Source organism: Tachysurus fulvidraco, chromosome 2, assembly GCF_022655615.1.
Source record: "Tachysurus fulvidraco isolate hzauxx_2018 chromosome 2, HZAU_PFXX_2.0, whole genome shotgun sequence".
Lineage (NCBI taxonomy): Eukaryota > Metazoa > Chordata > Actinopteri > Siluriformes > Bagridae > Tachysurus > Tachysurus fulvidraco.
Genome location: NC_062519.1, coordinates 36,290,680 through 36,313,782, shown reverse-complemented (window position 1 = coordinate 36,313,782; position 23,103 = coordinate 36,290,680). Strand labels below are relative to the sequence as shown.

The 23,103-nt window shown below is 39.1% G+C and overlaps 2 protein-coding genes across 5 annotated transcripts; both read right to left on the bottom strand.

Moving 5' to 3' along the window:
* Positions 1-352: 352 nt before the first annotated feature.
* ogal (O-GlcNAcase like) lies at positions 353-9,655 on the bottom strand. Of its 2 annotated transcripts, none has more exons than XM_027163045.2 (17): positions 9,498-9,655; positions 9,292-9,356; positions 9,103-9,154; positions 5,973-6,070; positions 5,479-5,609; positions 5,081-5,252; positions 4,724-4,822; positions 4,154-4,432; positions 3,943-4,041; positions 3,372-3,637; positions 2,995-3,169; positions 2,279-2,364; positions 2,053-2,145; positions 1,806-1,876; positions 1,516-1,636; positions 762-885; positions 353-598 (listed from the first exon to the last, which is right to left on the bottom strand). In XM_027163045.2, exons 2-17 carry the CDS (start codon positions 9,341-9,343, stop codon positions 462-464), a joined length of 2,055 nt encoding a protein of 684 aa, XP_027018846.2. In that variant the 5' UTR covers positions 9,344-9,356; positions 9,498-9,655; the 3' UTR covers positions 353-461. The 2 variants fall into 2 exon arrangements, with proteins under 2 accessions (XP_027018846.2, XP_027018848.2); XM_027163047.2 differs by having other exon boundaries at positions 9,292-9,353; positions 9,498-9,643.
* A 389-nt stretch (positions 9,656-10,044) lies between these two features.
* Positions 10,045-19,633, bottom strand: si:dkey-93h22.8 (uncharacterized protein LOC449943 homolog). 3 transcript variants are annotated; one of them, XM_047803664.1, is made up of 12 exons: positions 19,307-19,633; positions 16,622-16,744; positions 16,344-16,493; positions 16,123-16,194; positions 14,251-15,670; positions 13,569-13,619; positions 12,230-12,818; positions 11,790-11,987; positions 11,635-11,698; positions 11,406-11,527; positions 10,898-11,049; positions 10,045-10,533 (listed from the first exon to the last, which is right to left on the bottom strand). In XM_047803664.1, the coding sequence occupies exons 1-12, from the start codon at positions 19,310-19,312 to the stop codon at positions 10,433-10,435; spliced, it is 3,048 nt and encodes a 1,015-aa protein (XP_047659620.1). In that variant the 5' UTR covers positions 19,313-19,633; the 3' UTR covers positions 10,045-10,432. The 3 variants fall into 3 exon arrangements, with proteins under 3 accessions (XP_047659620.1, XP_047659611.1, XP_047659616.1); XM_047803655.1 differs by lacking the exon at positions 19,307-19,633 and adding an exon at positions 19,166-19,297; XM_047803660.1 differs by lacking the exon at positions 19,307-19,633 and adding an exon at positions 19,166-19,297 and having other exon boundaries at positions 11,796-11,987.
* Between the last annotated feature and the right edge of the window lie 3,470 nt (positions 19,634-23,103).

The window sequence follows — 23,103 nt, the reverse complement described above, 5'->3', positions numbered from 1 at the left end:
TTTGATGTACTTTTATTATATACATCATGCAGCTAATATAATAATGTATTTTTCTCCGAAAATGTTCTGTAGTCAGGAAATGAAAAGACACTGAAAGACAAGAAAACCGTGAGGAGTTAGACTATAAAGAGGAGTCGGGGTAGGAGACGGGTATGTGCTTGGAGTAATGGTGAATGTTGTGTGTAGTTTAACATCTGTTTAAAATAGAGCTTGTATTACCATGAGTCCGGGATTTATTTTGAAAGAAAACAAGCATGGACTAGTTTAAAAGAAGAAAATTCTATTTAAGAAAATAGAAAGAAAAAAAAAAGCATAAACCCAGATAGCCAAGAATTGAATACTCCAAATGTAATTCTGGATCAAGTTGAAGCTTTAATTATTGTAAATTTTTGTGTTTAACAATAAAAGCATTGTGTGGCCTTAAATCAACATCTTAATGCCTTTAAAACACAGATTGTTATTCACAACTTTGTTCCCATGATGACCAAGCCTGTTTGTAGTCCTTCCATTGTAAGTACCTGGAGCAGCCCCAGAGTCCTGAGAAAGTGCAGCATTCTTCTGTCGACGGATCTGAACTCGCAAAAAACACCAGTGGAGCCTGCGGAGAAAATGCAGGATAGAGCTGTGTAAAAAATGAATGCAGTAGCAGTATATAACCAGGGCAGAGGATAAAGCCAGACACTGATTGATCAATAGTCTGTGTGTGTGTCATTGATACAGTATTTCTCATTTTGGCGGTGAGCAGGGTCTCACTAACTTACCAGCTTCTTGTAGTAAAGAAAACATGTTGCCAATCAGCCGCTTGGCAGTGTTGGGATCTGGTACTCTTGGGTGGATTTGAATAATCATGACAGAGGGGAAATCTCTCAGCATTGTTTCTGGATACTACACGCAGATACAAGAGACACAAGGTAGTAAACATCACCAGTTTAAAGCCATATCGGTTTGAATACTCTAAAAAGTATTTCTACACTATTTGCTGCACAATTATGCCTAAAACTGATGGCTTTATTCAGCTTATCCCATTTTGGTACAAAACATATCATTGCACATTATAATTTACTTCATGATCTCGTATCTAAAGAAATTTAGATACTTAATGGAGCGCATCTTTTCAATGATAAATATAAATGCAATTAGACTGTAAGTAAATGAAGTTTAAAAAATGGCTGCATGGTCTGCAGATTGATCTCATCTAATGCTCATTAGTTTTGCATGTGTAGCCAGATGAACTGCCTATTTCTATCATCTAATACACTCAAAGCTTTAACAATTATAAATAATTATGGAATTTCTGATTTAATGAATCCGTGTCTGTAAACTTTGATAACTATGACTAGCTAATCTTAGCTAAGTTCACTAATATCAATACTAGTGTAATGACTGACAAATGATAAAGCCAAAAATCATGATTGTGTTTAAAATGATTTCTGCATCTCTACTTTAAAGTTACAAACAGTAGTTTAGAGTTAGTAGGAAAGGGTGGAAGGCAGTGGTGTCCTCTTTGTCTCTAACCTGGGATGTGGTCATGGCTGACTTTGCATCAGTGAGGGCTAAAGCAAAACCACAGATGCCCACCTCATCCTCCAGCACCAGGGCACATTGCTTAGATGGAGCAATCTGACCGTCCACTAGCCTGAGTGTAAGGACAGACAGAATAATGTAACTGCATCATGTACAGCAGCAAGCTTGACAGTAACAGCTTAAAATGGCAAGACTATCAATACACTCTGATCTTGCTTTTGCCAAAAATCTGGCAAAGGACTTTCAAAAATGTAGTTCAGTGGAAATTATTGTATTATCACCTGTCACCAATTAATGCAACTTGCTGTAGTGTCTCAGTCTGCATCTCCTTGGATAATCTCAAAACCTCAGACTGCAAAGTACACACACACACACACACACACACAGTACACATCTGATCAATACTAATTTATAATGGATGGCATATAAAACAATCATTAGGTAGCCTAAAACATTTGTGTTCAGGTGTAAAAGCAGATGATAAACGCCATGGGGATTTTTATGTTCCTAAATCAGCACATCGATCACCTTATCTTTGGGGGTACATGGTCGCATAGTGTACACTCTAGTGGCAGGTGGGGTACGAAAGAGATCTCTGTTCCCATGGCATGGAAGCATCCTCTAGATAACAAATTAGTGTCAAATTACAAAAAAAAAAACAGAAACCAGTTAGGTGAATACCACTTTATACATTGTTTTGCCTTGTTTGTAATCATTTATTGCACAATAAATGGTAAAGACTAATGAACTGTACCTGGAACTCTCCAGAAAGTCCACCTCTAAAGCCCCACGGCTCGGGGTTATCATTTATAATGTGAGAAGGAGGAGGATTACGACCACCTTTTTCCAAAAGAAGCAGACAAATAAATCAATATATCAGTCTCGCCAAGGAGATTCTGCTGGAGTAGAAATGCTTCTTAATGTGGGTGACATTTCAGAGGGGCTTGTTACAAGTACATAGGAAGCTTAATCATTGCGCTTTTATTTGTATACCCTGTTTTTTTAGGATTGCTTGATTCATCTTAAAGTCTTAGTAGAAGGAGAAGGAGGAATCCTAGCTACATTTTAACAGTAGATGGCAGTAGCAAAATCATTCCCCAAAAGAGAATAACAGCTGAAGAAACCCAACTGCAACTCAAAATGTTGAGGAACATCTTTAATTTTCATTGATCCACATAAAGATGCACTTTACATTTGGCTGTTTTGGGTCGTAAAAGTATTCCCTAACGTCCCTGTATCATTTTTTTGTTCATGTGTTCTACCCACGCATGTAAAAGGACAAATATAATAACATTTTCATGTGCTGCTTCCAAAATAAACCTTATACATTAAAAAAAGTTGTTAAAGAACATCTTAAGTAATGATCTCAACAATTTATTAATTTTTTTTTTAATGAAACAATTTATTTAATTTTCAATGACATAATTCAAAAATCACATCCATTTCCTATATAATCTAATGAGGACTTACCCAAACTGTTGACAAATGCTCTGGCTAAGGACACACCACTCTTTATGTCACAGATGTAGTTGTACAGATCATAAAGAATAGTTCTGTTGGGTGCGTTCGACAGCCTGTTGAACATCCGGACAACTGCAGCACACAGGTCTTCGAAGTGCTCGGCTCTCTTTCGCCATTCTTTAGCCTGTAAAGAGATTTAAATGGAATATTGATCATAATAAAGTCAATAATATTTTATGTAAAACATGTCATATAATGTAAAAAATTGTGTACATGGCCAGGAATCCAAGAAAGCATGTGGATGGGGCATATATTCCTCTCCACAGTGTGTATTTGCTGCCTACTCACACAGGTTTTTTTTGTGACTTTCTTGCCCTCTCACTCACCTTGTTGTTTTCAGCTACCACAGGGCCAAATGTGGCAGCATCACTGTTGCCTCTTAGCCACTGCAGCTCTTGCAGCATAGTGAGAGCAGTGGGACCATATTCATAGGGTAGGTAAAAGAGTTCAGCAAGCAGCGTTAGGTCCTCCAGGGTGAGTGGCTCAGCTGTGTACAGTGGGTTCTCTGTGGGCCCCGGCACATACTCATCTGTCTGCATCGGCTCCTCATCAGACGGCTCTTTCTTAGCACGACCACTGCCTTCCCGGGACACTACACACACACACACAAGCTATAAATCAGCACTGAATGAACTCCTGCTTTGCCCATGAAAAATGATACCACCTCACAATAACCAGTTTAAATAGAACAACTTTTTCATAAACAATTAACTAATTATGAACACCCAAATATTTATCTTACGTAAGGCATAATGAAAGGATTTGCCATTATTTTTGATACTTTGCTTTGATACTGAATACTGCCATAAAAGTTGTCTAATATCCAACAATATTATGCACAGAAGTATTATCATAATTTCATGTGTAACCTTCAGGAAATAAACATGGACATTTTACCATTAGGTTGATCAGCCACACCAAACTCAACCAGCCAATCAGTGAGGGCGTGCCGCAAAGCCTCTTTGGGGTTGTAGTCAGACCCATGATCCTCGCCATCTGTAGAACAATATCAGAATGACAGAGAAATTTGGACAAGATCATGTGGACCATTCCACATGACTATCATGATAAGCAGGTCATAAGGAAGTTACCATTCGTAGCAGCTTACCCATAGCAACATCTTTCTGTCCGGTGTTAGATTTGCACCAAGTGGCTAATGTATGGATAGCCACAAAATTGAGCTCGAATTCACAATTAGGGTTGGTGAGTACTCCTCGCAGTTTGGGAATGAGTTCTGTGGGTCGATTCTTAAAGGGTCCCATGAACATCCGCTGTGGGTCGTAGTCATTCGCATGGATGTTGTCCCAAATCACTGGTGGCCTTCTTAAAACGCAGGACACCTCCTCAACAGAACCCACAGAAATGTCATTGGACACCACTTTTGGCCCTGAGAGAGATGAAGAACAGGCAGTTACAGAAACAGTTCACTGAAATGAGACTGACGTCACATAAATCACAACCAACAATTTCTTAACCTGAATTTAAATAAACACCTGATGGTATCTGCTCATTCTGTTTAAAACACCACTGATCTGTAATATAGTTTTTCAAATAAACTGTTCTGAATCTGTTTTTAGCTCATTAAAATACAAAGTGGAACTGTATTACAATCTGAGTAACTTGTGAAGTGGAGTGTAGAATGTTAACGATCCGTAAAAAATAGAGTTTCTGATCTTACCAGTCCAGAGAACGTCAATCCCAGGCAGGAGTTTTTCTCCGACAGTGTGTAAATATGAAGACTGGCTCACATTAGGGGTACAGTATGCAGCACAGTAATCTACAAAGGAAAAAAAACTTTTGTGATACATGTACATTTTTGTGAAAAATGTTCATGCAAAGCATAACCTGTAAATTGATCAGTGATTAAATAATAAAGACCAAACAAGAAACTCTGGTGATGAGGTTGTTTGCCTTTTCTGTAAATCTGAAGGTAAAACTAAAGAAGGCTTGACACTTCAGATCCTCCAGATTATTCTGAGTCACATAGTCACGCACTTAAAGGTAGAGTACTACTATTAAGGGTCATCAGTGTTACCTGTTGGGCAGAAAAGAAATGTCTGTGGCTCCTGCAGATGCTCATACACCTGGTTGGTGACAGACACCTGAGCATGAGCAAAGGAGCTAAAGGCTTCCTTATCAGCAGCACACATTTCTGGCTCAATGTCATCAAAAAGTAGGGCAAAGGATCTGCAGCCAAACTCACACACCTGCCATGCAAGAAACACACACACTCAACTCTATCAGATTTGGCTCAGAGACAAAAATGTAATTATCATTATATATATATATATATAACTACCTGGCAGCTCAATGTACCGCTGACACTGAAGGAAATATTTTACACGCAAACCTGATTTGTAATCTTTGCTTATCTTAGACTGATGACACTCTTTATCAATATGACTGAGCATGTCTTAATTCATATCATATTACCTGACTTAGCTTTCTCTTAAGAGCAGCAACCTCTTTAGCATTTGAGAACGTAATATCCAGCCCAGGTGAGATGGCGTAGATAAACTCAACATCATGTTCTTTCGCAGCAGAAATGAGGGTGATCAGTTGTTCTTTAAAGACACAAAAGACACATATATATATATATATATACACAATATTATAATGAGAAAAAGAATGAGGTCTGTGAAATCTGTCATTTCCTTATTACACTATACATCACTCATAAATGACACCACCCTGACACCATATTTGCTCCCAATCTAATTATTTGCCATTTTCCACCCACTATCCCACAGAGAGGGAAAAATCTAGTCCATACTTCTAGCTGCATCTTTTTGAAATGTTGATCGTGTTATGTCTTATGGCAGATAAGCTCAAAGAAAATCACCAACTGACCTTTTTTTTCCATACATGAGCTCACACTTGATAATATTTTTACAAAAAACAAAACAAAACAATAATGTCTTCCTTACCTGCCTCCTCTGAGGTATACAGCTCTCTCCAGTACATCCTGTGTTTGTAGTCATCTTTTGGGGCATAAAGGTATGCGTTCAATCCCCATTTCTTTTCTCTGAGTTATCGATACACACACATGCAGGTTTTAGATTCACAGTCATTTTGTAGCTAGAGTGTCTTGCATGGGTATTTACCCACTGAACTTCCACAACATTAATTCCATTATTAAAACTTGGGTAGAAGATAGAACAGAGAGTCTGCCTAGTGGAGACCGCCCACCAAAATGACCTAGTATCATGTTATAAACAGGCAAACAAACAACCAAGAGTCAAGGGGTAAATTTTAACATGATGCTACATCTACCATGATTAACTATAGAGATGGTGTTCTCACGCACTTTGTATCCAAAGATAAAAGTCAGATTTTTAAATTACAAAAGAATCTCTTTTCCACATGTTTACTGATTGCTTTAAGACTACATGGGGCTTCCCTTAAGGTTTCATTAAAATGTGGCAATGAAAATACTCTATATTATTCTAATTGTATATAATAAAACCCATTAAATATTTAGTTTCTGGTCTTGATTTAATTTGAACCTGTGGATAAAATGTAATGTAATTGGATGTAAACGACAATAAAAATCCCTTTGTTTTCACTCATTAAACAAAGGAAATCAACAAAAATTAGTATATCAGCTGAGGAAAAAGTTAGTAGTATTAGTAATAATTGTAATAAAGTAATAGCTAGCATTTCCAACTTTGGATGAAATAACCTCAATATTTCTTGTAACCATCTACCAGTTCCTGACATCAACTGGAAGAAGGTTTCCCATATTCCACAATGCAGAATTCTTTCACCTGTGTAATGTCCTTGAAGTTTAGGATTTTCTTTTTTTATAACCAAATGCTGATTGATATTATTACAGTACATCATCCTGAACTTGTTTTGATAGCTAATAATTTTCATAATGCTGTTTGTATACATATGGCCTTTAACATACTCTAAGGCCTTCCAATAACAGGTGTATTTATACAGAGATCATGTGACACTTTAAATGCACACTTTATTCAATAATTCATATTCATAATGTGTTCAAAATATGAATTATTGAATAAAGCGTGCATTCGGTAACTTCCAGGAGTAACCGCTTGCACCATAACCAATTTAGAGAATTTACAGCAACAAAAACTTTTTTTGTACATAAATCTCTGCTAAACTATATTGATTTTTAAGTGACATGACATACAGCTAAGTATGGTGACCCATACTCAGAATTCGTTCTCTGCATTTAACTCATCCAAAGTGCACACACACAGCAGTGAACACACACACACACACAGCAGTGAACACACACACACACACAGCAGTGAACACACACACACACACAGCAGTGAACACACACACACACACACACAGCAGTGAACACACACACACACAGCAGTGAACACACACACACACAGCAGTGAACACACACAGCAGTGAACACACACACACACACACACACACACACAGCAGTGAACACACACACACACACAGCAGTGAACACACACATACACACACACACAGCAGTAAACACACACACACAGCAGTGAACACACACACACAGCAGTGAACACACACACACACACACACACAAAGCAGTGAACACAAACAGCAGTGAACACACACACACACACACACAGCAGTGAACACACACATACACACACACACACAGCAGTGAACACACACAGCAGTGAACACACACAGCAGTGAACACACACAGCAGTGAACACACACACACACAGCAGTGAACACACACACACACACACACACACACACACAGCAGTGAACACACACACACACACACACACACACAGCAGTGAACACACACACACACACACAGCAGTGAACACACACACACACACACACATCAGTGAACACACACACAGCAGTGAACACACACACACACAGCAGTGAACACACACACAGCAGTGAACACACACACACACACACACACACAGCAGTGAACACACACACACACACACACACACACACAGCAGTGAACACACACACACACACACACACACACACACACACAGCAGTGAACACACACACACACAGCAGTGAACACACACACACACACACAGCAGTGAACACACACAGCAGTGAACACACACACACACACAGCAGTGAACACACACACACACACACACACACACACACACAGCAGTGAACACACACACACAGCAGTGAACACACACACACACACACACAAACACAGCAGTGAACACACACACACACACACACACACACACAGCAGTGAACACACACACACACACAGCAGTGAACACACACACACACACACACACACACACACACAGCAGTGAACACACACACACAGCAGTGAACACACACACAGCAGTGAACACACACACACACACACACACACACACACACACACAGCAGTGAACACACACACAGCAGTGAACGCACACACACAGCAGTGAACGCACACACACACGCACACACACACGCGCACACACACGCACACACACACACACGCACGCACACGCACGCACGCGCACAGCAGTGAACACACACACACAGCAGTGAACACACACACACAGCAGTGAACACACACACACAGCAGTGAACACACACACACAGCAGTGAACACACACACACACACGCGCGCACACACACACACGCGCACACACACACACACGCGCACACACACACACGCGCACACACACACACACGCGCACACACACACACACACACACACACACACACACACACACACACACACACACACACACACACACAGCAGTGAACACACACCCGGAGCGGTCCAACTTCATTATTGCTAGCTAATGGGGTGATACAAGGTAACTGCACCAAGTAAAATGAGATGTGGTAGCTCAGTGGTTAAGGTGTAAGGGGTCTACTGATCTTAAGGTCATTGGTTCGAATCACAGGTCCTACAAGTTGCCACTCTTTGGCCCCTGAGCAAGGCCCTTAACCCTCAATTGCTCAGGAGTATAAACTGAAATAAAAAAATGTTAGTCACTCTGGATAAGAGTGTCTGCTAAATGTCAACTACATTTATGATGAACCACAGACAGATAATATGAGGGACATTATCAAAGCACATAAAACATTTACTACCTTCTAAACAGCTCCTTCCTTTGCTCCATAGTCCAAGGGCGCCCATAAAACCCTAAAAAAAAAAAAAGATCAGTGTACAGAGCCAGAGGTCAATGGTCAGTGTTTTTAATGAACCAATTAGCATCAATCTAACTCATTTCTGTTCAAACATACAGTCAGTACAGTAAAATACAGTTCAGCATTTCTCACCTTCCACAACCCCACTGAGAAACATCCTCTGGCTGCTGCTAATCTTTGCCATCGTCTTACACCTTCTTTAACAGCAGATAATGATTTATAATCATTATTAAATAATAATTTAGCAAGCAGTGCTAAATACTACAGAAGTAGCTTTGCTTAAAGACTCCAAAATGAATGACATCAATAAATATTGTACTTCTGACTTCAAAACTCACCTTCACTTCTCGACTTTATGCGTCAGACAAAGATCAGGCGTGAATGCACAAGAGAATAAGAGTCGCCGAGCCTCATTCCATCTGTTTATAATGCACTTTTTATAATCTGCCCAGTTCCTATTTGCACTTTGTATTTACACCTACTGCGCATGCGTCTAAACTGTCAATTCCCGTCCTACGCTATCCGCGCATGCGCTAAGTCGTCATCACAAACAATTCAGTTTCCCACCCGAATTCCGCAAGCAGCTTTCTGATTGGACAGTCTGGATGTCATTGATATCAATATTATAATTTCATTACATGACAGAAAGCTAAAACGTGCCATACTTTGAATCAGAATTATTTGCTATTAAACAGAATTGCATGCTTTATTTCAGATTCACTGATTAACTACAAAAAAACAAACACTACAGAGTACTTGATAATTAATGGCTTGGATCGGCTATGAAATCCAAATCATTCAGAGAGAAACCATCTGTAACCAAATGTGGATTGGATGTTGTACAATTTATAAACACATCCCAGAATAATGTACAACAACACAGAATAATGTTCAGGCATGATTTATTTTTTTATTCAACATAAAAACAGTCACCTCATTTCATTCCAACTTAGAAAAAAAAAAAAGACACTAATGACAAGTCGATTAATAGGACGACACTTAAATTACGGCGATCCTTTTTTTTAATATCCTTTAATGTTTTTCTTTTTATATATATAATATATATACACACTTCAATTTTTCTCCATTATATGCACTTCAACAGAAGGTTTTTTAACTTCAATGTCAAAAACAAACGCTACATATCCCGTCATATTTAGTGTCAGTGTGTGTAAGTGCAAGCTCTTTGGGAGTTATGAGGTAATTGCTTGGTTTGTGTTCAACATCCTCCATATTTAAGCTTTTCCACCATTCATCCCTGGAGGACTCTCTGCTACGTCTTTAGTCCTCGCTGGGCTTGCTTCAGCAGAGCGTCAAAATCAAGTGCGTTATCCTCACTCCTTCTGGGGGTTGTGACCATGTCATGGCTGGAATCTGAAGAACAGAAGAAGAATCCCAACTATTAGTCCAAGACTGTGTGGAGCAATAAAACACATAAATCTTATAGATAAATAACTTAATTAGAGCCATCAATACTCCCTGAGAAGCTTATCTAAAATTCATCAAGTCCTCATGAATAAGTTGAGTTGGGAATTCAAAAGCATTGTTGTATAAACAAAAATATATTGCAAATCAATGTCAGTAAAGGTGCTGTTCCAAGCTCGTTAAAGGCTTAATACATTTCGATTTGGCATACTTTTTACTTAACAGACTTTGTGCTTTTCTTTGTGCTGCTCAAGCTAACACTAGGAGGAGTGCTGGACAGCTTCTTAGTATGGAAACAAGATGATGTACAAACCTAAATCCAGGTAGTCTGACCTACAGAACTGTCGTCTCCCTCCAAAGCAAATATCGAACGGGAGCTCGTCTGGCTGCCTCAACTTTGTCCCTTTCTCGATGGCAGTAAAAGCGTCATCTGTGCTGTAATATGTAACAAATCCATAGTTGTCTCTATAAACAGAAGATATGGAAGGAGAAACAAAGAAAAAAGAAAGAACATCAGATATGGGCAAACAAGTTGTTTTAAGTTGTCTCATGAATAGAGAAAGATTATACAAGTTATAGGAAATTTACATGTCTATAAACTCCATTTTGTATTCTGCCCTACGTGTTCCCTGTTACAAATAACCCACCCTTTACATTCCAATGACTCTGTAGTACATAGAGGCATTCATGCATTAATGATAACAATGAAACATGCCACAAGTGGTGTGGACAGAGTTTGCAGATGTGCAGCGGTATCTGGTACTGTATGGCAAATGCACAGTCTCCAGCATCAGAGGTTAATTCTAATGTGTACATCTTACCCACGGCTCCTAAAGTGGACCGTGCAATCCTCAATCTTTCCAAACAGTGCAAAGCGCTCCCTGAGCTCATCCTTGGTCATAGTACCACGGATTCTTCCTACATACACCACCCTGCGTTCCTCCTGTGCTCACAAGATTGTTGTAGGGAAAGACAGAAAAGCATTACACCTATTATCCACATATTCTGTTCAAGCAGCTATAAAAAGGTTTTTAATCAGTTAATATTTACAATGGCTTTCTGCTTGGCCCGGTAAGCATCTTCCCCTTGGCTCATATGGTAGTATTCTCTCTGCCTGTCAATTCACCGGAATAAAGTGGTGTTAATGAGACACATATTCAACAACACAGGTTAGAAATGCAGGTCAAATAGCAACATGTGCTTACGCTGACCTCTTCCAGCTGCTCCACTTCTGCTTCCAGTCTGACTGCGGAGAGTGGGAGCGTGATCGTGAACGACTGAAGGACCTGGATTGCGATCGCCGGTAGCATCGTTGCCGTCCTCGATTTGGAGAGGGGGACAGTGACTGTGAACTGGAGCGAGACGACGAGCTCGAGCTGCTCTCTGAGTGCCGTGATCTGTACCTGAGGAACAGAAATCAGTTGCAGACATGTTAGATATGCACCGCTGAAAATCTAGGGCTATGAATGTCCACTTGTTACTACTGCAGGAATGTATTAAAAATGCATTCAAATTACCACAACCAGCACATAATACTTAATTGTAATAATGAAAACTAGTTCTGGACAGAATTATTTTACTCCTGAAAACAAGAAGTGCACTTTTGACAGCTAATTTGAAAGACTTGTGAATATTCTGTATTCACCTCTTTCTGGGTGGTGAACATGACGAAGCTGAAGAAGAGCAGGAAGGAGAACGGGAGGATGACCATGAATCACGATACCTTTTGCGGTAATGCCTCCTCCGTGTCCTTCCCCTGGCTGGAGGACTCTGGGAACATGTACAGTGTGAACAACTTCTTGTTTCTGCATGTTCACCTGTTCTTCTGGCCTCTAACCTGCAGGGGGAGCTCTCTGGAGACAGCAGAACAGAGCCAGAGAGACTCTCCACCTCACAAGAAGTCCTGTTATCCATGGGTATATGGCTCGTATGATTCCTTGATACTTTAAGAGATCTGTTGTGCATATAAACATCAGAAAGTGCTCTGTTTTTGCTGAGACTGAAGTCCTGAGTGCTGCAGTAGTCATGGTCTATAAATGCTAGAAACAGACTTGGGGCAGGGATGGACAGTGAAGGTTGGGATTTTGACTGAATCTTACTCGGGGGGAGTGGCTTAGGTTCAATAATTTGGATGGTTTTGCTGGGAGATGGTTTGGGAGATTCACGTTGCCTTGCTTTCAGAGGTGTTAAAGGATTCCAGATCTGATGGGGAGGAGTGGCAGGAGGAGTGAGTCCTGGAGATGTATAGAGAAATGAGGTACAGTAGTGTTATTGTTCTGAACGCACATCTCAGTCAAAAGCAAAGTGCAAAATCAAATCATGCAGCACTCCTACATTTTATTAGGCTCCCTTTCAGATGCTGTTACTACTAATGTCTAGACTGGAGTGATACAGGGATCACCTAATAATTATCAGGATGTCTGCTGTCAGCTGCATCCTTTTGTCCCTTCATACCTCTACAAGTCAGAGCTTGGGATAGAAAGTGCTTTTTATTAAACACCTGTTTCAATTACAAAACGTATATTGAAATCCAATCCTTTTTCGCTGAAGTTTTCAGTGAGGTAATTGTTTGACTCACTAAAATGTTCTCCATTGACCCTTTCACCTCTCCGTTGGGTTCAATTTCTGTACTGTATAATCACTGCCATGGCAACTTCTTATCGTTGTTGCCTGAAAACATGAGGCAATTTGCCACAGTTATGAGCTCTGTTTTTCCCTGAGCTATTAAGTCATTAAAGAGTCATTGCAGGCAAGATTATTGCAGGAAGAAAATCGAAGACAACTTTCTTTGCAGTTGAATTAGGATTTAATGACTGGTTTTATATCATCAGAGAGAAGTAGAGTGCTGGTGTAGATACTTACATTCGACAGTACTTATTACAAACATCATACGAGAAGTATTTTGTATGAAAACACAATGTGCCATGCACAAAAGGCAGGTAGTTTCAACATAACTTATTTTCAGTAAGGCTTGTTGAACTTACCCTGCGTCTCAAATTGCTCCAGAAGACTGGTTACATCAGTGGCCTCTATGCCTGTATATGATGGAAAATAAGAATGTATTAACATAATATATCTGCGTCTACTGACGTTGAACTACTTTATTATAACTTGCATATCATCTATCTCGGTTTATGTATTGATAATATTTTTATAATGGCCTTATTGCCTAGGAACATGATTTGAGTGTTCATACCATGTGCAATGTTTGCCTGAACTGTGAACTATATGGATTTAGAATCAACAGGAAATGACTGATATTCATGTCTTATAGCATGTCAAAGTCGTGTCCTTGCTGTCTGAATCTGAGACATGGGAGATGTCAGCCAAAATTATACATCGTTTTTAACTCTGTGACCAATCAGGAAGTGGCTTGGAATGTATGCTTATGGATATTTGATGCTTATTGTATTGTATTATATTGTATTGTATTGTACTGTGAGGTCAAAAAAAAAAAGAATAGAGGCCAACACCATGGAAAAATGGATTGTTCCACAAGGACATTCATTAAAATATGACTATCCTTTGCGTAAAAGTCTCAAAAATTTTAAAATCTAGCAGATATATTATTCTAAGTACATTCATATACTAATGGTCAGAGATGAACCCAAAAGTTCACTCCCAATTTGTACATGCCTTATTAGACAAAATGTATGCTTAAATTACCTATTTCTCTAGCAAATCCTTGCTTTCTCTTTTCTGCAAACTGGCCGGTCACTGGTGTCTGCACTCGATTTTCCTGACAGGTTTGCACTGGAATCACTGTCACAGGTGAAGTTAGAGCAGAAATGTTGGTTTTAACAATGCCAGACATTGTTAAGGAACAACTTGTTGAAGAATCCTCAGGTAAAACCATCAAAGGCTGTTCTTGAGTGACAGAATTAGACGGCACTCCTGCAGAAGGATTTATATTTGTCCGGTTAGCCTGGGACTCGCCAATTTCCTCTTGCATAAGCTTTTGTTCTTTAGAAAGAGGTTGCACAAACGTAGGATCTGGCTGAAGGGACACAATGACAGGATTTGGTGGGTCAACAACTTGCACAGGCTTTCTGACTAATGTATTTTGCTTTAAAACTGATTTTATGGGCAGGTGAAGGTTTCTTCTAGACTTAGCCACTGCTCCTCGAGTTGAGGTCTTGGTGTTGTAGAATGGAGGTTCAACATTAACCTGAGATGAGTTGTAACCTGGTATATAAGGTAGGATGGTGAGCTCTTTAGGGGCTTTGGAAACTGAAGGCCACTTGGTTCTGAAGTCTGTTTTTCTCTCTTCCTTTGGGAGTGTGTTTTGGCGGAGGAGACGGTACTCCTGAAGACTGAGCGTTTTGAGTTTTGCGTTGCCATTCTGAGGAGATGTCTTCTTTGCTACCTCAGCCAAGTTCCCACTCAAATCTGAAATTTGGGAATCACCATCTGCCATTTTGAGGTCATTTGTGTATTCTGCTGAACATGAAGCATCAGGGTCATCACCTTTGTGTGCTTCATGTTCAACCTGGTAAATATGAATCGATGCTAAATCAGTGGCAAATCTTACCTTCTTCTTTATTTTCCTCGAACTACCTGGATTGGCAAAGGCTCTCTGACCAGTATCATCCTGTTCCTTTTGTTCCTCACAGTTCAATGAACACATCTTTAGCATGTCCACCTGACTGGAGTTACAAAAAGCACTAGATGCTGAAGGACTTTGTGGCTGGGGAAGTATCTGCTCTGAACCCAAGTCAGAGGGATTGCTAACAACAGACATGCCCAAAGGTGTCTCCTCTGTGTCATCATCACCCACAACATCCACAAACACATCATCATCCTGAAGATCCTCAACAGACCTGAGACTTTCTTTCTTATCCATGGCTACTCTGAGGCTGTATGGATGCATGTGCCTGACCAGCTCCACCAGTGATACACTTAAGAATCCATCCTGCTGTTCGTCCGTACACATGTCTGCATCAGACTCAATACGGAATATTCTCACGGGGCGTCTCCTGGTCTCACTCAGGTCTTCCTCCTCACCATCACTTCTCTGTACAGTGGCTTTCTGGGTCCTGCGGTTGAGCCTAGGTCTCAACTTCCTGTCTGAAATCAGGGTCTCTGCCTGTTCAAAATCAAGCATAGCACAAGGTAAGAAACCATATAAGAATGAATGTGTTTAAGGAAGAGTTTAACTTTCCTAAGTATTCCATTACCCCAAATGTAATCAATCAGAGACATTTTTTGTATCTGACATCTGTGACTCTAGTTTTGCACTGAAGTTTATCAGGCTGCATATGTGGCCTTAAATGTGTTTTAAAAGCATACAGATCGTTAGTAAAGTCACACAGACTTGTTGATGTGGCGCAGTAAGTGTCTCTTATGGCCATCTAAACACATTATATACATTATGGCACTTTCTTGGATAACAATTTCTTCCTTAATGCAGTTTGGTATCTTACTCAAGTTTGAATCTGTAATTGTATAAACACGTTGTTCTACTTTGAACATGAGACATTGTGATTCAAATAAAATGAACGTTATTTAAATAAAAAAAACAAAGATGTGCATTCTTACTTTTGAATTCGAGGGTGTGAAGGATCTAGTGGCACAATGGGCAGCTTCTATGTCTAGACAATGCAACCTTACCTGGGGAAGAAACACAAAATCAATTTAACTTTTAAAAATAAATAAATAAGAATTATAATAAAAACAATAATGATGTGATCATTATTCACCTACACAACTGAATTCATTGGCAAAAAAAATTAAAACAATGGAATAGTTCAAAGTCTTACTCTGGACTCCTGACACCTCTTGCCCATGAAAAGTTTCGAGTCAGGAACTGTGTCAAAGGGGGAGAGGGTGTCTTCGATCACGCTGTCTAGCATCTCTGAGAAAGCAGATAGCAATGACGCTTCGCTTTCCTCATCTATATGGATCTTTGCCTAAAATGTATAATTACACATAAAAATTATAAAAATTGAGTCAGTCAGACATTTAACAGGTTACACAACATTTGCCAACAACTGAAGAAAAAATAAATAAAAACAGGCTAAATGATCGAATTCCTCACTTCTTCAGCAGATGAATCCTCAAAGATGGATAAAATGGAAGGTTCCAGGCTGCTGTGAAAGGACCCTGAAGTACTGCCCAAAGCATCAGCAAATTCAAGGCTGTGGCTTTTTGAAGATCCAACCTTCACAAAAATGGAAACGATAAATACATAGTAAAATCCTGGCAGCTGTTTGGAATTAGAGCTGGGCAATGTAATATCATATTTGTGTAATATCATATTTGGTATATTACAATATATTTTGCTGAGACCTCTCATGCATCCTGGGCAAGTATTTTTACATTGAATATTTTACAGATTATTTTTTATTCCTGTTTACTTTTTTTTTTTTTTTTAAAGTAGACAATAAATCATTAAACTGTTTTCTTTTTCAATGTAATACTAGTTTTGCCATCACAATACATATCATTTATTACTCAGGGCTCCGAGTCCATCCCAGATGTTCTCATCTCTCTCACTCGCCTACTTCCTGTTCGGTGCCCATTACTTTTTTGTTACTCCACTTTGTTATAGATCAAGATTTTGCGTTGATCGTTTATTTTAAAATGAACTATTCTAAAGATTCCACTCACATCTATATGATCATGAAAAAAAGTTATTTTTATTGTGTACTTAACCAAGAACATTATATGTGCCTAAAATGCTGTGACTTAACAGTTTGTAATCTCATGTAGCTTCGATCTGCTCGGGTTTGCCAAACCCGCTGGTAACACAACGAACCAAGCTGTGACAATGGAAGATACGGCTATATTAAGTAACATGCTGTCAAAATGTTCACCTGACCTCCACATGACAAAAAAAAATTAAAACACTGCTTCTGAAGCACAATCCTGTCTGAGAGTTTGGCACATTTTCCAAATCTTTATATTTTTCACACATTCTACATTCAGTATCATGTTAGGATGCTACATCAAATAAGGGAATATCAAGAGCATCTGCAGACATCTGTATATTTTACTTTCACAACAAATTATCCATATCTATCTCTATGTTTTCCTTAATTCCCTGAGCACAGGAAAAGCAGGTTGTGTGGCTTAACGACAAACTGCTTACACTTCTGTCTGTGACTAATGCAAGGACAACAGAACACTGACAACAATTCTGACAGCTTGAAAATAAACTAAAACACAAGAAGCTCTAAATATTCACTACGTATAAAACGCTTACTCCACCGCTGTAATGATTATTACGATGCAAACCACAGCTCTGTTGATGTCACGATTCTGACAGTGTTGATTTATTTTCCATTACAGCAACTTTGACAGTCTTTGTAGCTGCAACTAAATCACAGATAAAGCTATGTTCACACATACAGTTATTTTATTGCTTCTAGTTGTCAAGTCGCTGTACTATGAAGTTGCCAGTAGGGGTTTCTACTACTAGTTGTCACTGTAATAATGTGGTTGCCTAATGGTTAAGGTGTTGGACTACTGACCAGAAGGTCATGAGTTCGAATCCCAGGTCCACTAAGCTGCCACTGCTGGGCCCCTTTGCAACGCCCCTTAATTACACCTCAATTGCTCAGCTGTATAAATGAACTTGAATGATAAGTCACTCATGTCTGCTAAATGCCATAAATGTATTCGTATATAAATTTTTACTGTATACCTGTGTAAATTTTTACACAGGTATACACATATACAGGTATACTCATATCATATAGGAGATGAAGGAGAAGCTGTGAGCGATCTTTGAGACGGATCACGTGCGCTCGACTGTCTTCTCTCTCATTGGTTGTCGCTGCGTAAATTCGCTCCAACTTCTCAACTTTTTCACGTCTATGGACACGCCCACATCCACTCACCGGAAGTTGCCAGTTCATTAAAAAGGAACCATGCCGGTCGCTTTGTCTTTGCTTGTAGCATAGCTGGGTTTAAAGGGGAGTGAGAACTCGCCATCCTCTGCGCGATTATTTTTCTATTATAGCACGACTTCTACTGCTTTATTCCTTGCACATGTAACCAAATATTTATTTATTAAAAACATAGGAATTAATAATAATAATAGCAATTTAAATAATCACATTTTTTCACACTTTAAATTATTTGACTAACCAGAAATGCTTTTTATGTGGAAAATAGATATAAATAAATATTTATTTTCCTATAAATATGATAGTAAAACACTTAGTATATAGCTATATGGAACCTGATCACTGTTCCTGTGCTGTAAATACTATAGTTTAAATTGGAGATTTGGGTTAAAGTGTGGCTCGGTTCACCGGTGTACTTTCTGTGACACGCACACGGCTACACACCTTTCCGGTTTGATACGTGACGCCACCTTTAGATAATACAAATCTATCTATGTGACTTTTAATACTATCGAATCAACTCGTTAATATTGAAATAACAAACTCCATTGGCTTAAAATATATAAATATATATATATAATCTCAATTTAAACGTGACACTAGTGAGTTTTACTGTAAGTTAACGTCCACGTGGCCCACGTTTATAGTGAGACGCGACATTAACGTGCATTAACAGCCGTAACGGCAACTTCCTGTGAAACACACTGTCAAAATTTAATTGGTAATCGAACCTGAGCATCTTGGAAAGCATCTGGTGTTGCGAATTCGGTGAAACCGGTGTTTAAATTCCTCCGTCTGTCGCCATGCGGCCCCGCCATCTTGAAATTTACCCGCATGTAACGAGATTTTTTTTTTTTTGGTTTTTTTCCTACCTGCATTCAGAGAAATACCGCTTTCTTTCCCAGGGAGTTCGAACTCACGAGTCGTCCGCTGATTGGTCAGTGTCACTGTCAATCCAGTGTATTGTTTACGAACAGGGCCTGTTAGCCAATCACAAACGAGGAGGTATGAGTTAAATGATTTCGGGTGGGAAAGAAAAAGTAATAGAAGTGCACGAGAACGAGCGGGCCGCTGTGAAGACACGTGGTACGAGTTTTCCCGGGAAAAGATCAGTGCCGGCTGTGAGAACATTTTGTACTCTAATAATTTGCATTGTGCCGCATTTCATGGAGTCCAGCCATATTACACCAATCATGACTTGTTTAGTTAGTTACAGTGATTATTTAACAATATGCACGTATAGGACGCCGATATTAAACAAAAAAGGTGTAAAACGTTGTAAGGTGGTGAAAGGTGACACCTACTGGCCGAAGTCTCTCACTCTAACTCTCACTCTAACTCTCACTCTAACTCTCTCACTCACACACACACACACACACACACACACACACACACACACACACACACACACACACACACACACACACAATGTAAAAGTACACACAGTCAGTAACCGGATAGCATGATTTCTCTGAAACGGTGTAGTGACGGTGGTATATTTTCTAATTCTTATAAAAATATTCTTGCTGCTTACATTTTGCTAAGTGATTTATGCAATTTGTCCTTTCTTTTGTTTACTGACTTATTATCAAACTGTACTGGAAATACTGGCACAAACATGTGCCTGTCTGATCTAAGGCTATACAAGGATTTACATGTTTCTCACAGTTAAAAAGAGTCCCAGTACAGCATTACAGGCTGTTGTGACAGAGACAGGTGTGACAGAGCATGCAGGTTATTTGTGTTCGTGGAGAAATCAGTTTTTAATTTATTTTTGTTCCTTAAGGTACAAATGGATATAACTCAATGTAATGCTTTTATGAAGAAAGACTGCTAAAGGTTTAGGGGCCTTGATTCAGGGGATAGCAGTAATTGACTTGCAACCCTGGGATTTGAGCTCACAACTGCCCACTTACATTACAAATGGAAATATATAATTATATATGTATAAGCTATGTACAATGTTTCAGAGATAAATTGTTGGTGACCATTTTGAATTCTGGCCATCTTTGACATTATCACTGGTTTAGCACGTCAACGTTATCAATGGCCACCACAGGTTCATGCAGACAGAGCAAGGACAGGAACAGTGTGTGATGTAATTCATCAGTAACCTATTCTCTATTGAAGGTATATGATCCCATGATCAAATAATTGTCATTTTACTTTACATTTTAAAGAAATTCTAAAGCATTTGCTGTAAACTTGATTTACTAAAGATTTCAACACGAAAAAGGAATAAAAACCTTGTTTATTTATTGTCACTTATGGTGACAGTCTCAAGCTTGATGTTGAATTTTGCCAATAAACAATTGAATTGTGACTACATGAAATACCCAGCCACCCCTGATCTAATGTCAGCCAAATGCGAATGGGTTCCTTTTTGAGTCTGCTTCTTCTCAAGGTTTCTTCCTTATATCATCTCTGAGTTTTTTCTAGCCCCCATTGCCTCTGGCTTGCTTCTTAAGTATTATTTAAATGTAAAATATTATCATTTATATTCAGAATTTTTATATTTCTGTAAAGCTGCATTGCAGCAATGTCCATCATTTAAAGCTCTGTAAGAGGAAAATTGAATTGAATTGAATTGAATTAGAGGGCTGAGACAGACATTAAGGAGAGTATTACCAATGTTTTTTCCTTGAAAAATGAATCCCATCTTTAAACAGACCGAGACAGGTTCAGAGCTTATTCACATTTGTGATTAAAAAAATTTATTATAGCATTCTAGTAGTAGTTACTGCAACAATTGTTTTCTTTACTTTGCTTATACAGGAAAGATGTCAAAAATATTGCCAAGACAATATCAATTAAATATAATAACTACTGACTATACTGATGGGACATTAGGTACAGATGTAATTATTTTACTTTCTCTATTCAAAGCAGGATACATAAAATCTGTACATCAGCACTATCGAACAGTGTGTTTCTTGCTCTCTCTTGCTCTTATTCTGAGGTCCTCCCCTGCCACTCTCTCTCTCTGGCTCCACATCTTGAAACACACACTGTTTGAAATGGGGCCAGAGTGTGTTCAGAGACAGGAGGGAGCCTTGTGAAAGTGGGTCACCTTCCAGCTCTATCCGGACTCCCTGCCATTCTGCTGATAGTCTCTCCTGAGAGGTCTCCATTATCTACGCACCCACACACACACATACACAAGTATACCGACTTTGTTTAAATATCAGATGCATTCGAGCTCTAAGACCCTCTTTACTTTCTCTCCATCTCTACACTCAGTCTTGGCTTTCTCTATGCTTTTCCCCCGTCTATCACCAGAGGCCTCTTAGAAATTTGGCAGGAAACTATGAGAAACACTCAAATGGATCAGAGAAAGTAGAAATCCCATACATTCAAACACACACACAAACTCAGGAAGAGTTCCTTGTATAACCATATGGCAATACCATTTGCAAAGCAGACAAATAATTATTTGATAAGAAGTGTTCTGTTCATCTGTGTATGTTAAATAAAGGTGATCAACAAGACAATACCAATATCCTGATAAATTCAACCTGATTAGTACAAATTTGTTCAAGAAAAGATGTCATTTAATTTTGTTTGATTTTATTTGTATGATGTTATAGAAATAATGTTCAAAACATTAGCCATGTCCCAAAACATATCTGAATTATTATACAAATTGAGTTCAGCTTATTGTTATGAATTTCGTAACAAATTAAATAAATTACAAAAATTATTAATAAATTGATTATATAATATAAATTATTGAACAATCTGCTTTCTGAGACTATTGTGAGAACCATTTGTGCCTAAATTCAGTAAGACATCTTTAAGTATTGTGAAATTTTGATATATCACATATGCCCAATGTAAATATAGATATAGTTTGTGTTTAACACCAGCATCTTGTTTCCCCCTCCAAGGCAAAGTGACATATAAAGATGGCAAAGGAGCACTGACCTTCAACCTGACACCACATGTGCCATTTCCTTCTTGGTGCCAACAGTGTCACCATACACCAGTGAAGGACCTGATATTGGCTCAGTCCATAGTTCTGGCTCATTGCAGACAGAATTAGAGTGTCCGATAGAGAAGCTAATCTACAAACAGCTGATAGAAAGCTGACAAGAAGGTTGTGGACCCAGCTGGGGAAAAAGGACTATCTCTGTGTTGCTCCTTTTCTGAAGTTGTTGTTTTCCCTGTCTTTCTTGTCTTTGTTGTTTCTGGGAAAAGGAATTCCCTCCTACATGGAGGCTGAAACATCTGTTAGGGAGCCACAGTGGAGCCTAGTGCTGTCGCTGGAGACAACAAGAGAGGTGAAGAGACGTGGCTGTCTTTAAAAGACAAAGACATTAATGATTTCATGTTTCCAGAGGTAACTGATTGGTTGCACATACACAAATCTACTTCTTGCTGTTGTAGGTTTATGCTGATAGATTCACAATTTTTTTTTCACCATGGTGCAGTTCAGCCAGCCCTTAGTTCAAGGATCAAAATTCTGCTGATCAGGAATGGGATTAGGGGCATGGGAAAAGTTTCAGATCATTTGGGTTGGCATTGGGTGCCTTGAGGGTCATGAGGGGCTTGAGGCTGGTCTAGGGGGCTTGGGAACAGTGTTTAGAGTGTTGGTGTTGAAGTTTGGATTTTGGAGTGTCAGAATTTTGAAAGTTGGTGTTAAGTGGCATAAGGGCTATTTTCAAGGGCT